Below are 21,837 nucleotides of genomic sequence, written 5' to 3' on the forward strand. Positions count from 1 at the left end.
TATTTTTAAAGCTCACTTATATTGGTTGTTAATTGAAAAGTAAAGCACAATCTATCTCCATCACCATCTGTATTTGAGGTTCATACTGAGAGTGAGTCCAAGGCAGGGCCATCATGTAGGGCCAGTGGAGGAAGTTCTATTGCTGAGGTGAGTGATGACGGGAAAAAATCTATCAGGTGGACATGAGGGAGATTTGCCAGTTTTTTTGTCTCTGTAAATGAGAGAAGGCGGCAGATATAGAGGCTTTGTATAATCTGTTAGTGTAGTGCCACCAGTATGTCTGACAAAACTGTTGTTTCACTTACATTAGTTCTGTATGTTACAGTTTTTAAAATCAATGAGTTTTTGTTGAATCTGTCTCTGAAATAGTCAATAAGTGTTTACTTCTGTAGGTAAAATAGTTTAACAACCTGTTAAAATCTGCAGGAAATCGCAACTTCATATTATTATATTATATTTCATAATATACTAATATACTTTTTTCCACCCACCCACAGAAGCCCCCCCTCACATTTTTAATGCTTCCTACGCCACTGGTTACATGCAGTATTTAGCAATATAGAAGAATATATGTGCCTGTATGTTAGATTTCAGTATGAGTGTCGACGTGATTGCGCTTCAGAGTGATGCAGCTCCCTTTCTCTTTCGAAAGAGGAAGAGCTTCGGCCCATGTGACATATTTTTCTTCATAAATATAAACCAGGAAAAGACGCAGACAGACACAGGCGCTGAACACAGGAGACGCAGCAATGAATCCGATTAAACCAGGTAAGTCTTTTCTTTGTTTTATTATCTGGTCATTTTTTAAGAAGATGGAATCAAATGAGTGTTTTTAACATGAGTCCGATTTTACTTTCGTTTCTTCAGAGCTTCTTTTGCAGGTGCGTTTTACCGTCACATTTGAACAGTGATTTTTAATCGACGATAAAAGTTGTTTGTTTTGTGTGTTTTATGTATTAGCATCTGCGAATCAGGCTTTAAAATACGTTGTTAATTATATGACTTTTTATTGACATGTTGTTCTGTAGCCTATCAAGGTGTGGCGTGGAGTGCGTTTCTGTTGGTGTAACATATTATTAAACATATCTCTGTGGATGCAAAGTCATTAAATATATAAATATGTGTGTAAATGTAACACGTTATGGTGAAAAATCATGCTTACATTTATGGGGTTTATGTTTATTAGTGATGTTAAACAAGTCAGAAGAACAAACAGTAGTCACTCTATTGTTCTCTGCCTAAATGCTTATTCTCATTTACTTTTAACTCTGTTGAGTCTGGTTTTCTGAAGCTGTTAAACTAATGATTAATGTTGATGACTGAACACAGCGCTTCATTTCTTGCTTGTTCATTAGTTTCAGTTCTGATCGTGTGACTTGTTACCTCATTTAGAGATTACCGTACAGTTTAAGAACACAAACATTTGCGGGAAGTGATACTTAAGAATGCTACAACCCATGATATGATATGGAGTCCATGGGTGATCACCAGCTTTGTGAGTGTGACCTAGTTACACTCACATTGTGCGTTAAATAATAGGTGTACTTCCATATTAAGGACTAAACTATATGAATAAATAAATAAAGTTGTACTTTATGGATGTGAAAGCTAAAAGGTAAATCAGCCCACTGATGAAAACCACTTCCTCTTTCTATAGTACAGCAACACAGTTTCTCTAGCAGCCGCTGCCACGCCACTGTATGTGATAATCAACATAATGCAGGAAAAATACAAAGTTTTTTTAATATTATACTAACAAAAATGTGTAATGTGCATGAGTTTACAGTGTTGTGTTGGAGCCCATAAATTAACAGTTGGCTAATTTCCTATAGTGTAATTAGCAAGGTTAGCAAGTTACAGTTAGCAGGGCCGGCCCAAAGGCATATGCAAAATATGCGGTCACTTAGGGCCCCCAAGAGCACCAAATTTTCATGATAAAATATATATATTATATTTTAAAAAATAATACAAACGAGATGATATTACACCTTCAGTAGCGTGTATTACACACAGTGCAGCCTATAGGATAATGAAGCATCTGATGCTCAGGTGGTGGTATGAAATTTTGCTTAGGGCCCCATAAAGGCTTGGCCCCATAATGGCTTGGCCCCATAAAGGCTTGGCCCCATAAAGGCCTGGCCCTGACAGTTAGTCAGTTAGCTTTGGTTTAGTTCCAACACACAAGGGTGCTAGATTTCACAAAAACTATTTAATGTTATGAATGTATTTGATGCTACACTAAAAACAAAACAGTAAACATAAACCACTGACTTGACGCTTCATCTCTACCAGGCTGCTCAATTTCTTTCCATCTGTGTCACCAAAGGTCATATCACATCCCTCACTCCTCCTGTGGTCTGTGTGTGTGTTTGTAGGCCTGGTGTTGGGGAGCATGCTGCTCATCCAAATGTGTGCAGCAGCCATGTTTGACAGTAGTAACCTGGATGTCCACTGGGAGCTGTGGAAGAAGACACACATCAAGAGCTACCACAATCAGGTATGAGAGTTAAAATATGGAAGAACTCTCTATTTTGTTATTTTATTTTATTTTCTAATTTTACTTTTTTATATTTTATGCCATTTTTAAAAAAAAATAGTATATGCAAGGTTACTCTGTGTTTGACCTGGCATGCTCTTTGTGTATGTGAGGTGGAGGAAATGCGCCGCAGGGAATTGTGGGAGAAGAACCTGATGCTCATTACCATCCACAACCTGGAGGCCTCGATGGGGTTTCATACCTACGATCTGGGCATGAACCACATGGGAGACCTGGTGAGGCACTGCTTATTGATTTATGATTTATGATTTTTCAGACCAGATGGAGTATACCTAACCCTGTATTTAAAGGATTAACAGGTAATCTTTATAATGAGTTAGGATATAGAGGAGTTAGGCCCATTTTCTTCTCTTCTTTACTGATAACTACATTACCCATGGTCAAATTTATTTACTTCCAAGTTTAACCATAAAGAAGCTACAATCAGCACCAAGCCCCACCACTGAGAGAGAGCATTGGACGGTCATTTACTTAGTTACCAACAAGTTTTACATCCTCGAGCATTGCTAAAGAGTTTTACTAAATTAAGAAAAAGTTAAATGAAAAAAAAAAATGGACGACAGTGACTTTGTTTTAACCTTGTGCAGAATGTAAATGAGTGCTGGGCTTCATCTCTCTACCCCTCAGCTTCTTCCAATTTTCTCTGCTGCACTTTCTCCACTCTGGCCTTTTGAGACTTGTCTTGAAGTAATGAGATGATTTCTGCTCTCGGTTTGACCACTGCTCAGGCTCGACGAGATGCATCCTGCGTGTTATGTAGCAGATAGCCTACAGTGTATTCTGGATCACATCTAATAAGTGACTCCATCTTTCAGACTGAATAATGGAATATTTAACCATGCGTGTCCGTGTCCTTTAACCCACCTCACTTCTGTCTGTGTCGGAGAAGGTTTGGCAGACAGAATTCAAGACCACTTTGTTGATTTATTGACCTCGTCTAAGCCAAAAAAGAGCTTGGCTAACTGTGTGCTCTTTATGTTCTCTTACAGATTTTTAATTCCAATACACTCAAAAGTTTTCTTCTCTTGTTAAACTATGCTTGCGTCATTCATGTATAAGGACTTATTGCTTCTATAGGATCTAATCGTGAGCTGCAGCAGGTGCTGCTGATGATCAGTCATTGATGGATTGATCATCAGCAGGTGTACAGACGTCGTTTTGGGAGTTTGCCTTCTGGTGTGTGTTAACCCAATAACGACCACAACTGCAAACTGCCTCTAACATACAGAGGTGTTCATCATCGACTCAATAACTGAAAGGTCCCCAAGTCCTGTGGTTGCAAAAACAGCACCTCCATTGCCATGCTTGACATTGTTATGCGGTTATGCTGAAACGCTGTGTTAGCATTAATGACTTGGGCTTGTGTTACAGCCACAGGATCTGGACACCTCACAGTCATTGAGTGGACCATGTACTCCTCTATATACCAGAGTGTTCTAGAGACAAATGTGAGTCCATCTGTCTGACTGTTAAAGCTTGGTGGAAACTGGCTCATACAACAGAGCAATGATCCAAAGCTCAGCAACAGACTGAAAAATAAAAGAATCACAGTTTTGGAGCGGTCTACTCATGAATCATGTGGTACTCAGTATTGACCACCGGATTTTTCCCCCTTTTTGTCTTCATTTTTGCTACATAAATAACAGTAAAGAAGTTAGATATTATTGTTATTCATCTGAAGCCGAATCTAAATCTGAATTCTGAATCTAAATTTTATTTGATTTTTTTTACACAAAAAAACTTGATCGGTCTGACTGTATGACAGCAGAAATTCAAGGACTCATAAACACAAGATCACTAAGATGGTCCAGAACGTGAATATCTGTCCAACCTGTTGGTTGGAAGTTAGTATTTAAACATATCACGTTGTAACGCTGCCTTGAATGTGATTGCATTCTAAAGTCACATGTTAGAGGAGGACAAATGGAAAATGCTACATCATAGTTCACAAGAATCAAAACCAGATTGATGAGTGTCACATGCTAGCAGATGAATGTTCTCATTCCTGTCACTGCTAATCATGGTGTTTAAGGTAAGTTAAGTACAACATGGTGGCATACCTTTCATGGTGCGAGTGAAAAGCTTTTATATTCACATCTCATCTGAATAGAAGTATCAAAGAGGGCACTAACTTTTGACCATGACTATATTAATCATCACAGCACAGAACCATTATAAATTTAGGTGATAATGGATTTAATTTAAAAAAAAACATAGTAAACAAATGTTACTTTTGAGCCTCACCCTTATTTATCGTCTTGTTTCCTTACAGACAGAAGAGGAGATCCAGCAGTCGTTTGCTAATCTCACTCCTCCCACTGACCTCCAGAGGGCGCCATCTGCCTTCATAGGAACCTCAGGCTCTGATGTACCAGACACTGTAGACTGGAGAGAGAAGGGCTGTGTCACAAGTGTCAAAATGCAGGTATGAAAAAAACATTCAGTTCCTGTTAGTGTGTGTCCTCATCTCATTTCCTATGTTCATCCTCTTCCTCATTCCTTTAAGCAATTTGCAACACAAAAGCTTGTTTAGCAAGTCTGCAGCCACATCTACTTTTTTGAGGTTCAAGCTTAACAACAACACTTGTTTGCACTTCATATTAAAAGTCAGTAATAAAACCTTTTGTTTATTTTTCTTTTAGCAAAGGAGTGAAAAGTCATGCGGTTTGTGGAATGCTTACTGAATTTTTAAATTGCTCGACTTATTGCAAACTCGTGTTACTGTTCATCGAGAGACGCTCGAGTATTGATTTTGGCATTCCTTCTATGTTAAATATAATTGACAAAACATTCTCATAGAGAGTCAGCGGACTTCTTTAACCTCTCAAAGATCTCTGGCTCCATTTTTACACACACACACACACTCATGTTTTGCTGTTCAACATGGAATGCATGTGTTCACACACACACACACATTTTAGTGGCTTATTTAAAATGGAACAAACTAGCACAAATAGAAATAGCAGTAATAATACCTTGACTGCCTGAAGTCTGGAGCCTATGGATGATGATGTTCAGTGAAAAAAAAATCTCCCAGGGTTGCTGTCATAGAGATTATAAGTCTATACAGTCCAGCATTCATCCTGAAGCTTCTATCAGTGCAGTGACCCTGTTCCATTGGCACACACACATGCCCATGACATAAAACAGCCCTCCACCATGTCTGACTGAAGATGTGCTGCTTTGGATCATGAGCTGTTTCTCCAGGCTTCTCTCTGCCACCACTCTGGTCCAAGTTCAGCTTGGTTTCATCAGTCCAAAGAATCTTATTCCAGAACTAGGCAGGTTTAGCTGTTTTCTGGTCTTTTAGTTCTTAAGTGTGAGCATAGGTTTGTCATGAAGCCTCTGTATTTCCATTCACAAATCCATCTCTGACTATAGACTTTAACAATAGCACGCCTGCCTTCTCCAAACTTCTTCTTCACCATGGTCCTGCAGTCATCCGCTTTATTTGTCCTCTGTTTTCTTCCAGGTCTTTTGCTGTTTTCTGTTCATTCCTTCCTTTTAGGAGCATTCCAGACAGTTTGTCACCTCCAGTGAAAACCAGTGTTTTTGTGTCTCTCTGATGGCTTTATTTTATTCTTTTTGACGGCCTCCTTCACTTGCGTGGACACCTTTTTACACCTCATGTTGCAAAAGTTACACTCAGAGCCAGCTGAAGGACTTTAATCTGTTTGATTAGTCATGGAGTAATGAGGGAACAGGACACACCTGGACATGCTTCCCAGCCGTTTGCTGCATTATAAATGAGCTACCAACATTATGGCTATAATTCCTGAGTAGTTAATGCTACACTGTTCACAAAAGTGTGGTAGTGTACAGATAAAAAACATATTCTTCCGAACAGTCCATGACAGTAAATGTCTCTTTTAAATACAGGGTGCTTGCGGCTCTTGCTGGGCCTTCAGTGCTGCGGGGGCCTTGGAGGGCCAGTTAGCTAAGAAAACTGGAAAGCTGGTGGACCTCAGCCCCCAAAATCTGGTTGACTGTTCTGGCAAATACGGCAACCACGGCTGCAATGGGGGCTTCATGCACAAAGCCTTCCAGTACGTCATCAGCAACGGCGGCATCGACTCTGATGCATCATACCCATATGTGGGACATGTGAGTGAAATAAAACACACGCATACCGTGCATTGTCGACAATTTATTGGCTGATATTTTTGCATTTTAGCTATAGTTTTTAGTATACTATAAACTGTTTTTGGGCTGAACTTTGGATATGTAGCAAAATTCTCCAGGGGGGTAGAGTTTTAGAAATACATGTTTTTTTCCCCTAATCACAAATTAATTAAAAATGAGTCCAAAATATATACTTGACATGAACAAGATTCTGTAAAAACAAAAAAATCTGCACTCCTCAGTGCAACTAAAAAGCCACGATTGACTCATATGGGACCAGCGGTCACATGACAAAAATTCATTAGGTTTTGTGGCCGATCGGTAGGATTTCTACACTTTATGTGCAGACTAGTGTGGAAAAACTGGTTTGAAGATGCTGTAAAAACACAATAGCTGGTCCTAAAGTCAGTGCTTTTCCCCACACTGTACTCATTTTGTTCCAAATGTTCCTCAAACACAGGTTTACAGCTAACAGATTCCTCTATGAGACAACAATGTGGGTGTATGAACAGCAACAAGAAGTTCAGTCCGACCCTTCGGGCTGTAGACAGTAACGCTCTTCTCACTTGTCTGTGGTCAGCTGTTAATGTCTCTTTGGAGCAACAATAAATTAATCGGAGCGGACAACATGTTTGTCCTCCAGGCTTCATCTGGTTTTGCTGCTGTATGTGTGGAGGAGGAGGAGGAGGAGGAGGAGGGCAGTTCTGAGCCCATTTCCTGTTGCATTTTCTTGGAGGATTTTTAATTCAGCCAAAAACAAATAAAACCTCTCTGAATGACCACAATGTGACACTTCAGCTTGTTCTATCATTACTTAACATCATGATTATCTGATCCTATATTCATTCTGTAATTTCAGGAACAACCTTGCAAATACAATGCAGTGTACAGAGCCGCTAACTGCTCTCAGTACAGCTTCCTGCCTGAAGGTGACGAGCAGGCTCTGAAGCAGGCCATCGCCACTATCGGACCCGTTTCTGTGGCTATTGATGCCAGGAGGCCCAGATTTACTTTCTACAGGAGTGGTATGTTCCTCTAATGTTTTCTTTTTAACATTAATATTTTTCTTTTCTTTTTTCTTTTTTTTAAACTTTCTTCTTCTTCTTCTTCATTTTATTTTATGCTTTATCATTACAGGTGTGTACGATGACCCCAGCTGCAGCCAGACTGTCAACCATGGCGTTTTAGCTGTGGGTTATGGCACACTGGACGGACAAGACTATTGGCTGGTAAAAAACAGGTCAGCCTTTTTTTGTTTTTTTGTTTTTCCCTCATAAAATCTTCACATCTGATGCCACATGGTTACATCTAGTTCATCATATGTGTCTGGAAGGACAAATAAGAAGTGAAACAGGGAAGTCAGGACTGCAGAGAAGTACACAGACTTAACAAAGGGGTGTTGTGGTCAGAGTTTGCTGACACATATAGTGGTTGTACATTTCCCAAAGCTGAAATTTAGAGGAAGTTTATTTTTACCATCATATAATGAATACAAAAACATAATTTTTAAATGTATTTATTTATTTGCTTTTTGCAGCTGGGGAGTTTCATTTGGGGACCAGGGCTACATTCGGATGGCACGCAACAAAGGGGATCAGTGCGGCATCGCGCTGTATGGCTGCTACCCCATCATGTAGCAGCAAAATGAATCATATTATTCTGATATATTTTTTTTTTACCAAGAGTCTCACAAACTAAGACATTGTATTTTTTCCTATCAATGTAATCACAATGGGTTTTTTGTCTTGCAATTGTGTGTTTAAAGCTGAAACACAAAGATAACTTTTAAGTAAACACTGTAGCGTAAAGTAAAAATCTTTTTTTTTTTTTTAACCACTACTTCTGGGTTAAATCTGCCATAAAAACTGTCTGAAAGGTTCCATTTGACTCTTTGGGAAATTGGCTTGTTGGTCAATTTAGCTTTTACAACAGAAGGAAGGCTCAAAATCAATAGCTGTGTCTCTTTGAACATGCTGATGTGATTGTGAGCATACTGTAAATAGTAACTGCCTGTAGGCAAAGTAAGGTTTGTGTAGCACATTTTACACAAAAAAAAAGAAGACATAAGAAAATCAAAGCTTTTCTAGATTTTTGCATGTGTTCATTGTTTTCATTTATATGACAAATTGTTTAATAAAATCCACTTTAACAATACAATTTAAGACCTAGATGTGACTTTTTTCTGGTGTTCACGTGTTGGCGTTTTAAAAAAAAAAATCCCAGCAGAGGTCAAAACAAAGTGGACAGAGCGTAGCGTTGGGTTACAAATGAGTCATTTTTATTTTTTTTAGTGCAACATCACAACAAACAATTTTCACATGAGGTATTCAAAGGGATTTTCTTTAGTTGTTGATACAAAATGTCCCACCATGATTGACGTTTAAAGTGTTGTGTATCTTTTTTTTTCTTTCTTTTAAAGCCTTTGGTTGGTTAGCCACATTCATTAGTAAGTCTAACACATGGACAAGAATGGCACAATAAAAGCATGGTGGGTCAGCTGGGAGTCGAGGAAGCTCGGACTCAGTCGGACGTTTCCTTAACGGCTCTTTCCCCCGTTTTAAAGCTTTTTGTATGGATTTTTATTAATTCCTACTTACAACAGTGGGATCGAACAGTATTTCAACTACGCTAAACATTGTGGAGGGAACAAAGAAAATAATAAATTAAAAAAATTTAAAAAAAAAACAAGAGTGGCAGGGGTGGATTACAAATGTGGAAAAATAGCTTCTGTCTCCTCTGACCTTGTTTTAATATCTTAAGATGAGAGCTTTTATTTTTTGGCCTTTTCTATTACAGCAAGTCGCATAATTATAGTTATTTGGAAAAAACAAGGAATAGGCAACGTTGATTACAGCAAGATCCTCCTTGCTTGGATTGTCACCTCCTTTTTTTTTGGTCTTGAGAATGATTTTATTTATATACAGAACATGGATCGATAGGACGCTCTATAGCATACTGGATTTCAGCTTTGGCTGGACTAGGAAGGTGGGTGGGTGTCCTCGCCGGGCCCCTTTAGTTACAGATTGATTCCAGCACATTTGGTTTTGAGTTAAAAAGGCATGAAGAAGAGACGGATGGACAGACAAGATAGACAGATAGATAGATAGGTAGACAGATAGATAGATAAGACAGACACCCTGACAGGATGGATTCTTTGGTTAAGGAATATCTTTGCCACACAACATCTCACACAGTTGAGGTAGATGGGTCAAGTCTTCATGTACACAAAGGGGGGGAGGAAGGGACAGACAGGGGTGGGTGGGTTACAAAGTCAAAAGACTTCCATCTGAAGACACTGCCTCATGTCAGTTTCTCAGTTCCAGCTCAACATAATACTGTTTTTTATGCAAACATAAATAATAATAATCAGCACCCGGAACCCCACTGGTGCTTTTTTTGTTGAATCCTCTGAGTGCTATGTTAGCTCTTGATAGGGAACTGCTAAAACTACCTATCATACATAATGATTCAGCAGTTACCCTTCAATCTTTGGTTGTTTTGAGTTTTAAATATAAAAAAAAAAAAACATTTTTTTGTCTTTTTATTTTTTTATGCTGAAAGTAGCTTTCAGTTCTGCTATTTCATTATTTACGGAATCCTCAGAATCGCTCTACAATGGCCTCGGCTGCCAGGTTTGTCTCAGGGTCAAGTTTTCTAGAAGAGTCACTAGGGGGTGCCGCAGGCTAAAATGGCAATGTGGCTCACCTGCAGCAGCCACTGGATTCACTCCCCTCCCTCCTGCCTCCCCCTTAAAAGAGAGGGTGAGAGCTTGACACGGAGCAGAAGGTAGCTCAATACAAAAAGCTCTGTCTCCATTTTAGGCTCCCAGTCAGCGAGACAAAGAGAAACCTGAAAGGTGTCACCTCACCTTTGATACAATGACAGCAGCGAGCAGGGGTCAAGCTCTTTTATATTTCATTTTTTTTCCACTCCTGTACAGACCCAACTGCACATCCCCACCACTGCCCCCCCTTCGCTCTCAGCACGCTTACAATTGTTGCTCATTAAAGTTTAATTCAGCTCCATGCCCCACTACTCCAACACCTCCTGTTCCTCAAACAACCCCCCCCCCCTCCACCTCTGCTTCACACACACACAACTACCACCATCCTCATTCTGGATGATTCAGCCTCCTCTCTGATCTTCCCCCGCCCCCTTTGAATGCCCCCTAAAGCCCACAGGTCTGGCCAAGAGCGGACCCCAGACCAGATACCCAGAGAGGAGACGGGATGAAAAAAGCCTCCCCTTTGAAGTCGGCGAAAAAGTCGATGGCCTCTTTCATGACCGCCCGTCTTTCAAGTGCACGCTGTGAAGGGGGCCCCGGCAATCCGCCCCTTCCAAACGTTAAAGATAGAGAGAGAAAATGAGAGAGAAAGGGTGGAAAACAGCCAAGCTAGCTCTGCCACTCTTTGGCAGCATTTACACAGGGGTCACAGAATGAGATCCTTGAGGGGGTACTTTCTCCTTACTTAGGAATCTACCACACAAAACATGAACAAATCAAATTACTTGTGCTGTGCAGGTTGCCGGGAGAAACCTAAAGAACATGGAACAAACTCTGAACAGATGATTCCTGTTGATGTTAGATGATTCTGATCAGTGATGATCTGAAACCTCAGCAAGTCTTGCAACAAATCTAAAGTCTTACAAGATGAGGAGCAAACTTTTAGAAGGCCAGGCAGATGTGTCACAAAAGATGCCTTCCAAACAACATATCTCAGCAGGATGAGAAGCAAACAAGAAGAACCTCAGTATCCAGGGACAAACAAACATAAAGAACAAAACCCTTCAACTCCCAAAAGACCATTGACATATGTCACAAATCTAAGAGGCCTTGCAAACAAATTAGAGATGCCAGAAGGACTAGGGACAAAATAAAAGGATCTCAGAAGGCCAGAGTCAAACTACGCAGTCTTGCAAACGAATCAAAGTCCTACAAGATGAGGAAAAGAAATGTAGAGCTTTAGAAAACCAGAAAGGCTTTGCAAAAAATACCCTGAAGATAAGAAACAAACCAGAAGTTACCTCAGAACCTTACAGGTCTTGGAACCAAATCTGAGATGGGCAACAAACTGTTAAAAGGTGAGGGACATATGTCACAAACCTAAGTGGCAATCCTGGAAAGAAGAAAACTGGCAGAACCACAGAAGACTAGTGACAAATTCGGAATCCTAGAAGATGAAGAATTTACATTTAGACCCAAACACAATGTCACAAAACAAAAGAGGCTTTGCAAATAAAATTGAGATACCCTACAGATGAGAAACCAACACAAAGAACCCCCAGTAGACCAGGGACAAAGGAATTATCCCTAACACCCTCAAAACTGTGTACACATAAAACCTGGATTCCGAGGACATGAGGAACACACCTCACAAACCCTATAATACTAAGAACAACTTCCAGGAACAAACTCTAAGATCCTCAGTGCAGGAGGGAAAGCAAGACCAGGAGTGAACCCTAGGAACATTCTTGGAACTGAGACAACTGGCAGAAAGGGCTTGGCAAGTGGAGGACGTTGAAATCACACTGAGTTGGACATAGACAGGAGTGTCTGCACTGAACTGGGGACAGGACGAGGTGAGAGAGATGGTGAGGGGTGGGGAGGCACAACGAATGCACTTCCCCAGGCAGACACAAACACGTGTTTGTACATAACCCTGAAGGACTCGCACTCAACTTCAGACAGTGCTTTAAGTGGGTCCCCAGACACGCTCCACCAGATGGCATTGGTCTGAACACAACTTTACAAGCAACTCGTGAACCTATGGGATGCCATATCATCTTTGTCATTATCAATATCATCATCATTATTATTATTGTAATTATTTATATTATTATCAATTATAAATATTATCACAACATTCAAACAAGCTTTGGCCTTGGCATTAAGAGCTGACAGCAGAGACATTTGAGTAAAGAATTCCCCATTATTCTACAAAACACAAAGAAAACAAAAGGGAATAAAAAAAGGCCAGGCCTTAAAGATAGAGATAACATCACTGGGTGGGTCGGGCTGGATCGGGTCGGGTTAGGGTGCTTGGATTTAGGGACTCAGGCCGTACATTCAGGGAGGCAATGGTAATCTTTGGTATTACGATGGGATTCTACAGCTAAAAGTACCCATCAGAAAAAGTCTTCAGTTTTACACAGACATACAGAGCATCGTTAAATAAATACTTACAGTATATAGATAGCATAAATTAATAACCAAATAAATAGAGAGGAAAGAAACAAAGGCAAAAAAAAAACAATAAATACACAAATGCAGTAATAAATACGTTGATCAGATCAGTAATTGCATTTGAAATGTTCTCGGTTTGATTTAACTATTGGCTATAAGGAGACGCGTTAAAGCCTTTCCTTCGTGGACCAAAAAAAAAATGACCTTATACGTCAGAGGGGCTGAAACAAACCGCCCCCACACTTCCAACGTGTTTCTATAAATAGAGCGATGTGCTTGAAATCTGTACAAAAAAGTTGGAAAGAATCACATTCCTCCATTTTCTAGACATCTGTAAAAAAAAAGATTTCATAATGGAGCAGAGGTGTGTACAGTTATTTGAAAATGACTGGGAAAAAAATACTACAATGTCACTATACATTGTGTCAGGTGGTGTACCTCTTCTCCGCAGAGCCTTTGTGTTCAAAGGTGTGTGTGTGTGTGTTTTTGTTTTCTTCTTTCTTTTTGGCTTGGTTTTTGGAGTCCCAAAAAAATGGCTGTGGAGCTTTCATTTGGAAGCTCTGTGAGAGTCTTAAAGCTAGACGTTTGCACCAACAAGTCTGCGTCCTACTTGTGTTCTTGTATCGATTCTGTCCTGGTGTACAGCGAAACAAAAAAAAAACTGCGGCTCCCACCCCTGCTCGAAAACTCTGATTCATTCGAGGCAGGACCATCTTTGGCGGTGATGGTGAGTGATTGACGGCCCGGGAGTCGCTACAGAAACTCCAGGCTCGGAACTTGGAACTGCGCCATATGGTCCTGGGAACCATCGCCATGGAAACACATGCTGAGGAAAAGGGATTTTTTTTGGGTTCTTCCAAACATAAAAAGTAAGTAAATAAATAAATAAATAAGAAAAAAAAAGAATTTTCTTCCTCTTTCACTGTGATTCTTGAGGAAAAAAATTAGGACAATAATAACACTAGGGGGAGAAGGTTAACGTCTTTGGATGGTGGCGATGACTTTTGATTAAGAAGTTACACGATGGAGCTCTCCAGATGTGAGCAAAAACGGCACCTCTTGATTCTTCACGTTTGGAGAGATGACAATAGATTTGAAGGTACACCAAAATATGCTTCCTCCTGATTTGTAATACCCTCATTATCTCTAATCTACATAATCAAAATAATGTAATGAGATGGTGTCTATGTGAGGGCGCGACTCTTCATTGAGTCAAATCATCTTTGCACCCTTTTACTGTACAAGCAGGACCTCACGTCCCGCAATCATATCACTCTAGGCATCGCTCCCCTTCCATTTCAAAGGGAACAATCAACTTTGGTTTGAGAAAAAAATGCTTCGTCTTCATAAAATCATTTATAATAGCTGGCTCCGTCGCTCCTTCTGATAACGAGGAGGACATTTATTACGGCTGATCTCTGCCCAGACCAGTCTTATGTGCCCCCTTGCTCCCTCAGCGCCCATCCCACCTCCTTGGCGGCACCATCATCACGCCGTGCTGCAGGACACTGCAGAAGAGGAGACGCTGGAGCCCGAAGAGCCTGTGGAGGAAGGACGGCCCTCGTCCGCCCACTTGTTGAGGTTGCGCCGGCGGGCGTTCATGAAGAAGTTGCTGACAGTGGAGACCTCCAAGCCAAGCTGCTGGGAGATGGTGACCTGCAGCTCTTTGCTAGGGCGGTGGTTCTCCCTGAAGATGGCCAAGAGTGTACGCCGCTGCAGGTCTGTGAACACTAGCCTTGTGCGCTTCGGGCCCTGGTTGCGCTCCAGCTTGCTCTGCTCTTGCTCCTTGCGCTTGCAAGCTGCAGGAAGATGGATAAAAGACAAATTAAAAAAAAAAAAATAAATAAGGAAAGGGAAACAGGTTAGCTAACAGACTGACTCACTAACTAGGACAAATGGATTAAGCTGAGGGAAAGTGGATTTGTTGAAAGAAAACAGATTAGCTAAGCAACTTTGATTAGTTAAAAGAGATGAATCAGCAACTTGTTTCATTGTGCAGTAAAGGAATCAAGATGTTCAACCTTTCACATCTCATTGCCAGTGAGCCGCTGTGGGCTGCTGGGAGGGGAGAAGAAGCTTTCCATCATGGATTCATTACTCCCTTTAATCACCTTTTGGGAAAACATTTTTGGGCAGATAGTTTAACATAGATCTGGGCTTCAAAGTGTAAAAATCGGTGTCATCATCCATTGATGAGGACTAAACTAAGAAAAAATATTCAAACGCAGCATGGTTCTTATTTACCCAATAGGTCCATTAGCGCTCATTCTTCCTGCTTCCTTTCTAATGCTACACAGCTCAAAGCAGTACATTAAAGTATAGTATAGTATATTAACAGTATGTCTATTAACATCCATCATTGAGACATCTTGTGAGACATAAGGGTGGGACATGCCCTAAACGATCTAAGCCAGTCCATTGTATGCTATGACACAAATACACACCAGAATAGTGACTTTAAAAAAAGACCTTGTTGTAATGTTCGTTTAACTTTAGCCTTCAAAAAGTGTAAGGCAGTGTCCTCCAATCTAAGCAAAAATATTTTTGCTGTGACAATTCATAAACAGTGGAATTAGCATTTTGTCAAATCAACCACATTGAGGGCCATTAGCTCATATTTCCACATCAGTCTTGCGTACACTAACCGCTAAATAAAAACACTGAGCCTGGGTTAAACACAACTGTAAGCATCGGCAGCCCGCCCCAATTATATAATCAATATTTGCTGATGAAAAAGCCTGATATTTATTTTAAAAAATGACCCTGTAAAAAAAAAAAGAAAAAGAAAGAATGATAGAAGGCTTGTTTGTTTCAGTGAAAAAAATAGCCTGATGTGTGTGTGTGTGTGTGTGTGGGCTGATCCATTTTGAAAATCAGACGAGCATTTTGATTTCAGCCTGCGTATATATTCCTCTGCATATCCATCGCCGTGAACCTTTAACCTCTAACACGCTCTAATTCTGTATTTACAGGAAACACAACACCAACCTCTGCCTTTTGTGTACCGAGCCAACTGAGCCCCCCTCCCTCACCCTCACCCCACCTCCATCCTCCTCTCTCTCTCTCTCTCTCTCTCCATTTCCTTCAACTTCCTGTCTTTCCGCTTTCCCTTAGTGGACACTTCAACATCATTAGTTTCTCATAAAAGTCATTTACATGTGGCGGCAGTGAGTGAGTAATAATCACTTTAGGGGGAACTAATTTATTTTCTATTAAAGGCTGGGTTACGTCAGGGGTTGAGTGAAACGAGCAGAGTCGGCATTGCCCACGGTGTTTAGAAGCCTTAAGTGGGCTAAAACATATTTGGGGTGTGTGTGTGTGGGAGGGGGGAGGGACGGAGAGTCGCGCAATTACCTAAATGCACACTTTTAAAAGGTTTCAATCAGCAACTGTGTGGTTGTTGGGTCTCTGTTTTGCTGATGGTATCAAATGTGTTTGTAAGTGTAAGCACTGCTGCTGTGAGTGCACACAACACAACGGGGGGCACGCACACAAATAAACACATAAAGAAAGGATGTTTTATATATCGTGTTAGTAAAGACAAATGATGTATTTAAACTGTTGAAATGCTTTAAGTTTCTAATTCTAACTTTTATCTACACTGGGAGAAAAGAGACTTTATTTTGAAAATCTGTCCTATTGCTGCACTAGCAGAAAAATGTGTGAAACTCTATTACTGACTAAGAAAAAAAAAAGACTTGATTAGATGGAGATATCAGCCAGCAATAACCTTGAGATCCTATATATCAAACCCTAACACACACACACTAACTCACAGATGCCACAAACATACATTATATAAACCACAGAAGCTGCCTTTCGCCTCTCACAACAGCTCTGACATGTTCAATTGATTGGCTTACAGCTTCCCATTGAGAAACCTCTCACACAGCGAGGGTGCTGCTGCTGATGTTTACTGTATGATCGGCTCTTCGCTCCTCAAACTCGGCAAATTTCTCTCAAAAGCGGCAAATTTCTCTCGTTAGCAGAGGCGCTTGAGAAATAAGTGTGACCTTACTGCACACGAGTGACATCACAACAGCAGCAAAATCAGACCCTAGGTCCGAGAGCATCTCTGTGTGTGTGTGTGTGCTCCTCTTGGCGTTGATTGTTCTGACAACCTGCTGAGTTTCTGAAACTTAAGTACTCAACTGGACATGAATAAATCTAGAATTCCCCGTGAACATTCTCCTCTAAAAAAAATCATTATCTGAAGGAAATGTTTTGACTCGGGGATGCACTCTTGTCAACTTGAGATTACGGGGCCCTGTTAGCTTTTAGGGCATCCAGAGCTCGTTTGCATTTCTGAGAGTTATCGAACCACGTCTCATTAAAATCTGAACAAGCCGAGATGTCAGCGGCGTGTCAATATCACCACAAGTGAAATCATTTTTTATTTTTTTTTTCCTGTCTGAATGCTACATTTTTCACCGCTGTTACACCATCTCCACCATCAATATTTCTGGACTGGACTGAAAAGGTGGTGGTGGTGGTGGTGGGGGAGTGGTGGGGTTAGGAAGCAGGCTATAGAAGGTATATACAGTCGGTGCATTCTCAGCTCATGTAGTAATGAAAGGAGAGACATGATAGCTCTGGCTAGCTTGCTTGTAGCGTGGATTTATGACTTGGTGGAAGGTGTCCTGCCGCCTTTCCTCTTCCTCCTCCTCCATCCCATCCTCAGCTCTCTCGCTCTCTCTCTCTCTCTCTCTCTCCCTTACTGACGATCATAACGCCAACCATTAAGTAAATGCTTCCTTATGCTGTAATCATGTGTAAAAGGCTCACAATTACCATGCTATAAATCCGCAGCACTGGGGCTAATCCTGGAGACATAAATATTCCCCTATAGGCTTCTTATGATCGTGGGAACAGCCCCTAATCATGATGTATGCCCCTGTCTCGTGTTGCTGAAACGTGATCGAAAGCCCTTTCCCTACCCCCCGGCGTCTCAACCTACCCCTCCGCATCCCTCCCTCCATCCCTCCTAGCCAGTGTACACCCCCCCACCAACCCACCCACCCCTCCACACACACACATACACACACATATATATACACCTCCCTCCCTCTCTGTCCTCTCCCTCCACCCCCCACAGCCCACCCCCTGCTGATTTCTTGGGCCAGGGGCTGATAGAAATTATTGATTAAATCTGTGCAGCTCAGACTCCTCGACCCACAGAGGCTGGTTAACCCCTTCAGCGCTGCAGTGAGGAAGAGGAGGAGGGGTCTATGCAAGAAGAGAAAAAAAAACAAACAAAAAAAACAAAAACAACACCATTCGTTTGATGCTAGTCCCTGATATGCAAATGGAATCGGTTTTGACCTTTGAGCCTCGCCGGCTGAACTGTACGCAGCGAGAGGTAGATGAGGCTTTGTGGCTTTCATTACTGTGGGGGTGGTGCAGGCACCACGGGCCTACACGTAAACCACACTGACCTTTCTTATTCATTTAGACCTTTAGTCAAGGGCTTCGGCCATCATCTTTAAAGTTATAGTCTCTGATCCCCCACCACCACCTCCTCGACTTTAAGTGTCAGGAGCACAGCCGTGTGGTCTTTATCCTGCCTACTTGTCCTTCGACTTAAATCCTTGATTGCCTCCTCCACAGCCTGAAGATGCATCTCATATATACAGTGCAGTAATCCACAGAGCACACACAAAATAGATACTGCAGATAAATCCGAGGGATCACCTCCTCCATGTTTAGCAGAGAGACACTTATTTGAGAAGACAAAATGGCAGCAACTCCATTCTGTAATTACTGTTCATGGCGCTTCAGAGAGCGCTCTGCAGCCCTCCACAGAAGAGACACGGTTATGGAAATAACGCAATGCTTCTCTGGGCCTTCTATGTATTTAGGCGAGTGCTGCATTAAGGAGGATCATCTTAAAACTTGAGGCATGAAGCAGAGAGCACTTGAGCTATCTTCAGACTAAAGGAGCACAGGGCACCGCGCATTCTAATTCTAGTCTCGATTTTTTTTGCCGATGCGGCCGAGGTGTGTGTGGGCAAAGCGTGCTGCTCTTTCCCATGGAAATCAATAGAGGCTTGTAATTAAACAAAAGGGGGTTGGCCAGGGGGGAGAAAAAAAACACACACACAACAACCCCCTTCGGAAAGTAGGTTATGTAGAAAAGTGCCGAGCTGTCCAAATTGTGGCTTTGCCAAGAACTAAATATGCAATTTCAGAGTGTGTGGGAGAGCAGAGAGAGAGAGAGAGAGAGAGAGGAGCATTGTCAAACATTAGCACACTTCTCTGTGTAGGGGACTTTAATTTTTTATGAGTCCGATTGATCGGCTGCTCAGACTTGGAGCACTGACTCGTTAAAAATAATGTTTGTGTTTGTAAAGATGAAGAAACAAGGATGCTGCAAATAAAAACAAAAAAACCCAGAATGATTAATGATTAGAAACCTGATCAGGGGAACAAAAGAGCCATTTTGTCATGGTGTAAAGATTTGGGGACAGGAAAAAAGAGGCGTTTTGCATACAGAGCGTTCACACGTCAGAGGGGATGAGATTAATCAAGAAAACATCAGGAAAAACAAACCCCAGAGGTAGCTCATCTTCCGATAAGAGGCTTTGGTTGTGATTGCTGTAACATTTTGCTGAATGGAGGATGTACACATGTGCTCTCAGAGTTGAACAATCAAAGATCAATAATTGTGAAGGGATTGCAAGAGTGCACAATCATTACCTATGAACCCTATTGTGTTGTTGGGCTTAATCAGTCGAGCTGCTGACAGAGAGGGAAAAGCAGTGATCAACTGGGCAGGCTCACACACACGTATAGCTCACAGACCCCCGCAGTGAGCTGCTACACACACACACACTCATCTATGCTTGTCTCATATTACTGTGTTCACTTGGATCTCTTTCTGTGCACCGTGTATCAGATGGGCCCTCGGTCCCTGTGGAGGGACAACACTGTAACACAGCACTGTACAGCTTGCTGTCGTGTCTTTGGTCCACATCCCCAAAGAATATTAAATGTCAAGCAGCAGATTACAATGCGCCTTTCAAAAAGGAAAAAAAAAATCCATGAAATTTATATAAATGTTAGTAAGCCTGCATTTGTATTTAAAATAAATCCTAATCAACAGCCTAAAAATAATGAATTTACAATCATATAAATTACAAAAATTGCAGTAAATCCTCACTAATCTTATGTATTTTTGTTTATGTTTTTTGTACTCGACTAATCGATTCAGTTGCAGACACCTTTTCCTTTCACGTACACACACACACACACACACTCTGCTGCTGCCTCCCGAAGCCGAGCAACATTTGTATTTAGCCCCGTGCCGTAATTGCCTCGGTGACGACGTTGATAAAAGATGTCTGGCGAAAGCTCAAGTCTAATTTGCATCAGCTACCTTGCCAACTCAACTTCAGTCAGGCGCTGAGCAGATATAAATCACTGCTCGAATTAATCAATCGCTCCAGAATGGCATATCTGCGCACAATTATTTTGTGGGTTCAAAAGCGATTAAATTGCCAAATGCTGCTCATGCTCTTCATGGTTCATTTAAGATGAGGGCAAATGTCTGTGGGTTTTTTTATGTATTGTAGCTACTGTACAAATCAATAGGTGCAAAGTAAACAAAGGAACAGCACATATGGCCCTTTCTTGTTCAAACTGTCCTCAATGTGCTGCTAAAGGTCTTATTATACAGGCTGATCGGGCGAACCAACAGTACATTCAGAGTAAAGGAGGGAAACATCACTATGATCCTTTTCCTCATGTATCAACCTGACCTGCATACTGATTGCTGGAGAGGAGAATTTTTTTGGAAGACATGGAGAAAGGAAGGTGTTTGGGGAAAACAAGTAGAGAGTGTCTGTTGTGGTTTCTGTGTGAGTGTGTACCAATATATATATATATATATATATATATGTGTGTGTGTGTGTGAGGCAAATAGAGAGCAAAGCCAGATCTTACCCTCCAGCCGGAGCGAGGCCATTCTTTGAAACTCGGGCTCCTGAAGCCAGCGGGACATCCTCTTAAAGGTCTCGCGGCCGGACTTGAGCTTGCCCCAGGGCTTGGGGTTCCTCAGGAGGTCAGACAGGGTGCCCTGTGACCTACTCAGAACCCTCTCGGCAAAGATAGCCTGAGGGATGCTGTACCTCTTCAGCTCGGTGATGATCCTCTGGGCCACATCCCTGGTGTTGATCTCTTCCCCATTGTTTCCTCCGCCGCCCTGCGAACCCGGCAGCATACCCTCACCGGGCGAGGACGAGGTGGACGATGAGGAGTGCAGGTGTTCGCCCATCTTTGCCGCCTGCTGGCTTTGGAGATGGTGGGGTTGGTAATGCTGGCTGTAGATGTGTGGGTGGTGGCCTGTGGTGTGCTGGTGAGCCTCCATTTTGTTCAGCTGGTGCCCCATGGATACATCGCCTCCTCCTAGGCCCGGGGGTGACATCTCTCGACCAAAATCCGACGTCCGGCAAAATAGGCTCCCTCCATGGACATCATACCCGCTGTGGAGCATCTGACCACCGTTGCCATTGGGACTGTTGCCTAGGCTGCCATAGCCGTGCATGGACGAACCCAGCCCTGATCCTGTGGTGGTGGACGACAAGCTTTGGGTCATGGCCAGTTCCTTGCCATAAGGATTGTAGAAGTTGGTGCTGAGGCCTCGGTCCTCACGCATGAGGGTGAAGCTGCCTATGACGTTGCTGACAGGGAGGCAGGGGTGATGGTGGTGGTGGTGATGGAACTTGTCGTCAAAAGGCTGCAGGGGGGTCAGGGTGGTGTAGGTGCTGCCAGAGTTGGCTGGAGAGTCGCTGCTGTAGGACATGGAGTGATCGAAGCCCGGTGGACGAGGATCATGTTCCAGAGACATGGAGCCCCCGAGGGAAGGTCTGGGGAAAGCAGCTGAAAGGTCCCGTGAGTGCAGCATGGCTCTGCCATCCTGGCTGTGAACCAGATCAGAGTGGCTGTGGAGGGACATCTCCCCTAGACTCCCATCCAT

General features: G+C 42.1%; 2 protein-coding genes across 2 annotated transcripts; one reads left to right on the top strand and one right to left on the bottom strand.

Annotated features, from left to right (window-relative positions):
• Positions 1–612: 612 nt before the first annotated feature.
• Positions 613–8,833, top strand: ctss2.1 (cathepsin S, ortholog2, tandem duplicate 1). Its single transcript, XM_028424707.1, has 8 exons — positions 613–768; positions 2,376–2,497; positions 2,650–2,772; positions 4,830–4,982; positions 6,437–6,661; positions 7,539–7,704; positions 7,817–7,919; positions 8,217–8,833. Exons 1-8 carry the CDS (start codon positions 750–752, stop codon positions 8,314–8,316), a joined length of 1,011 nt encoding a protein of 336 aa, XP_028280508.1. The 5' UTR covers positions 613–749; the 3' UTR covers positions 8,317–8,833.
• A 5,518-nt stretch (positions 8,834–14,351) lies between these two features.
• Positions 14,352–21,837, bottom strand: onecutl (one cut domain, family member, like). The gene is made up of 2 exons (XM_028426199.1): positions 20,805–21,837; positions 14,352–14,662 (listed from the first exon to the last, which is right to left on the bottom strand). The coding sequence occupies exons 1-2, from the start codon at positions 21,835–21,837 to the stop codon at positions 14,352–14,354; spliced, it is 1,344 nt and encodes a 447-aa protein (XP_028282000.1).

This window comes from Parambassis ranga, chromosome 16, assembly GCF_900634625.1.
Source record: "Parambassis ranga chromosome 16, fParRan2.1, whole genome shotgun sequence".
Lineage (NCBI taxonomy): Eukaryota > Metazoa > Chordata > Actinopteri > Ambassidae > Parambassis > Parambassis ranga.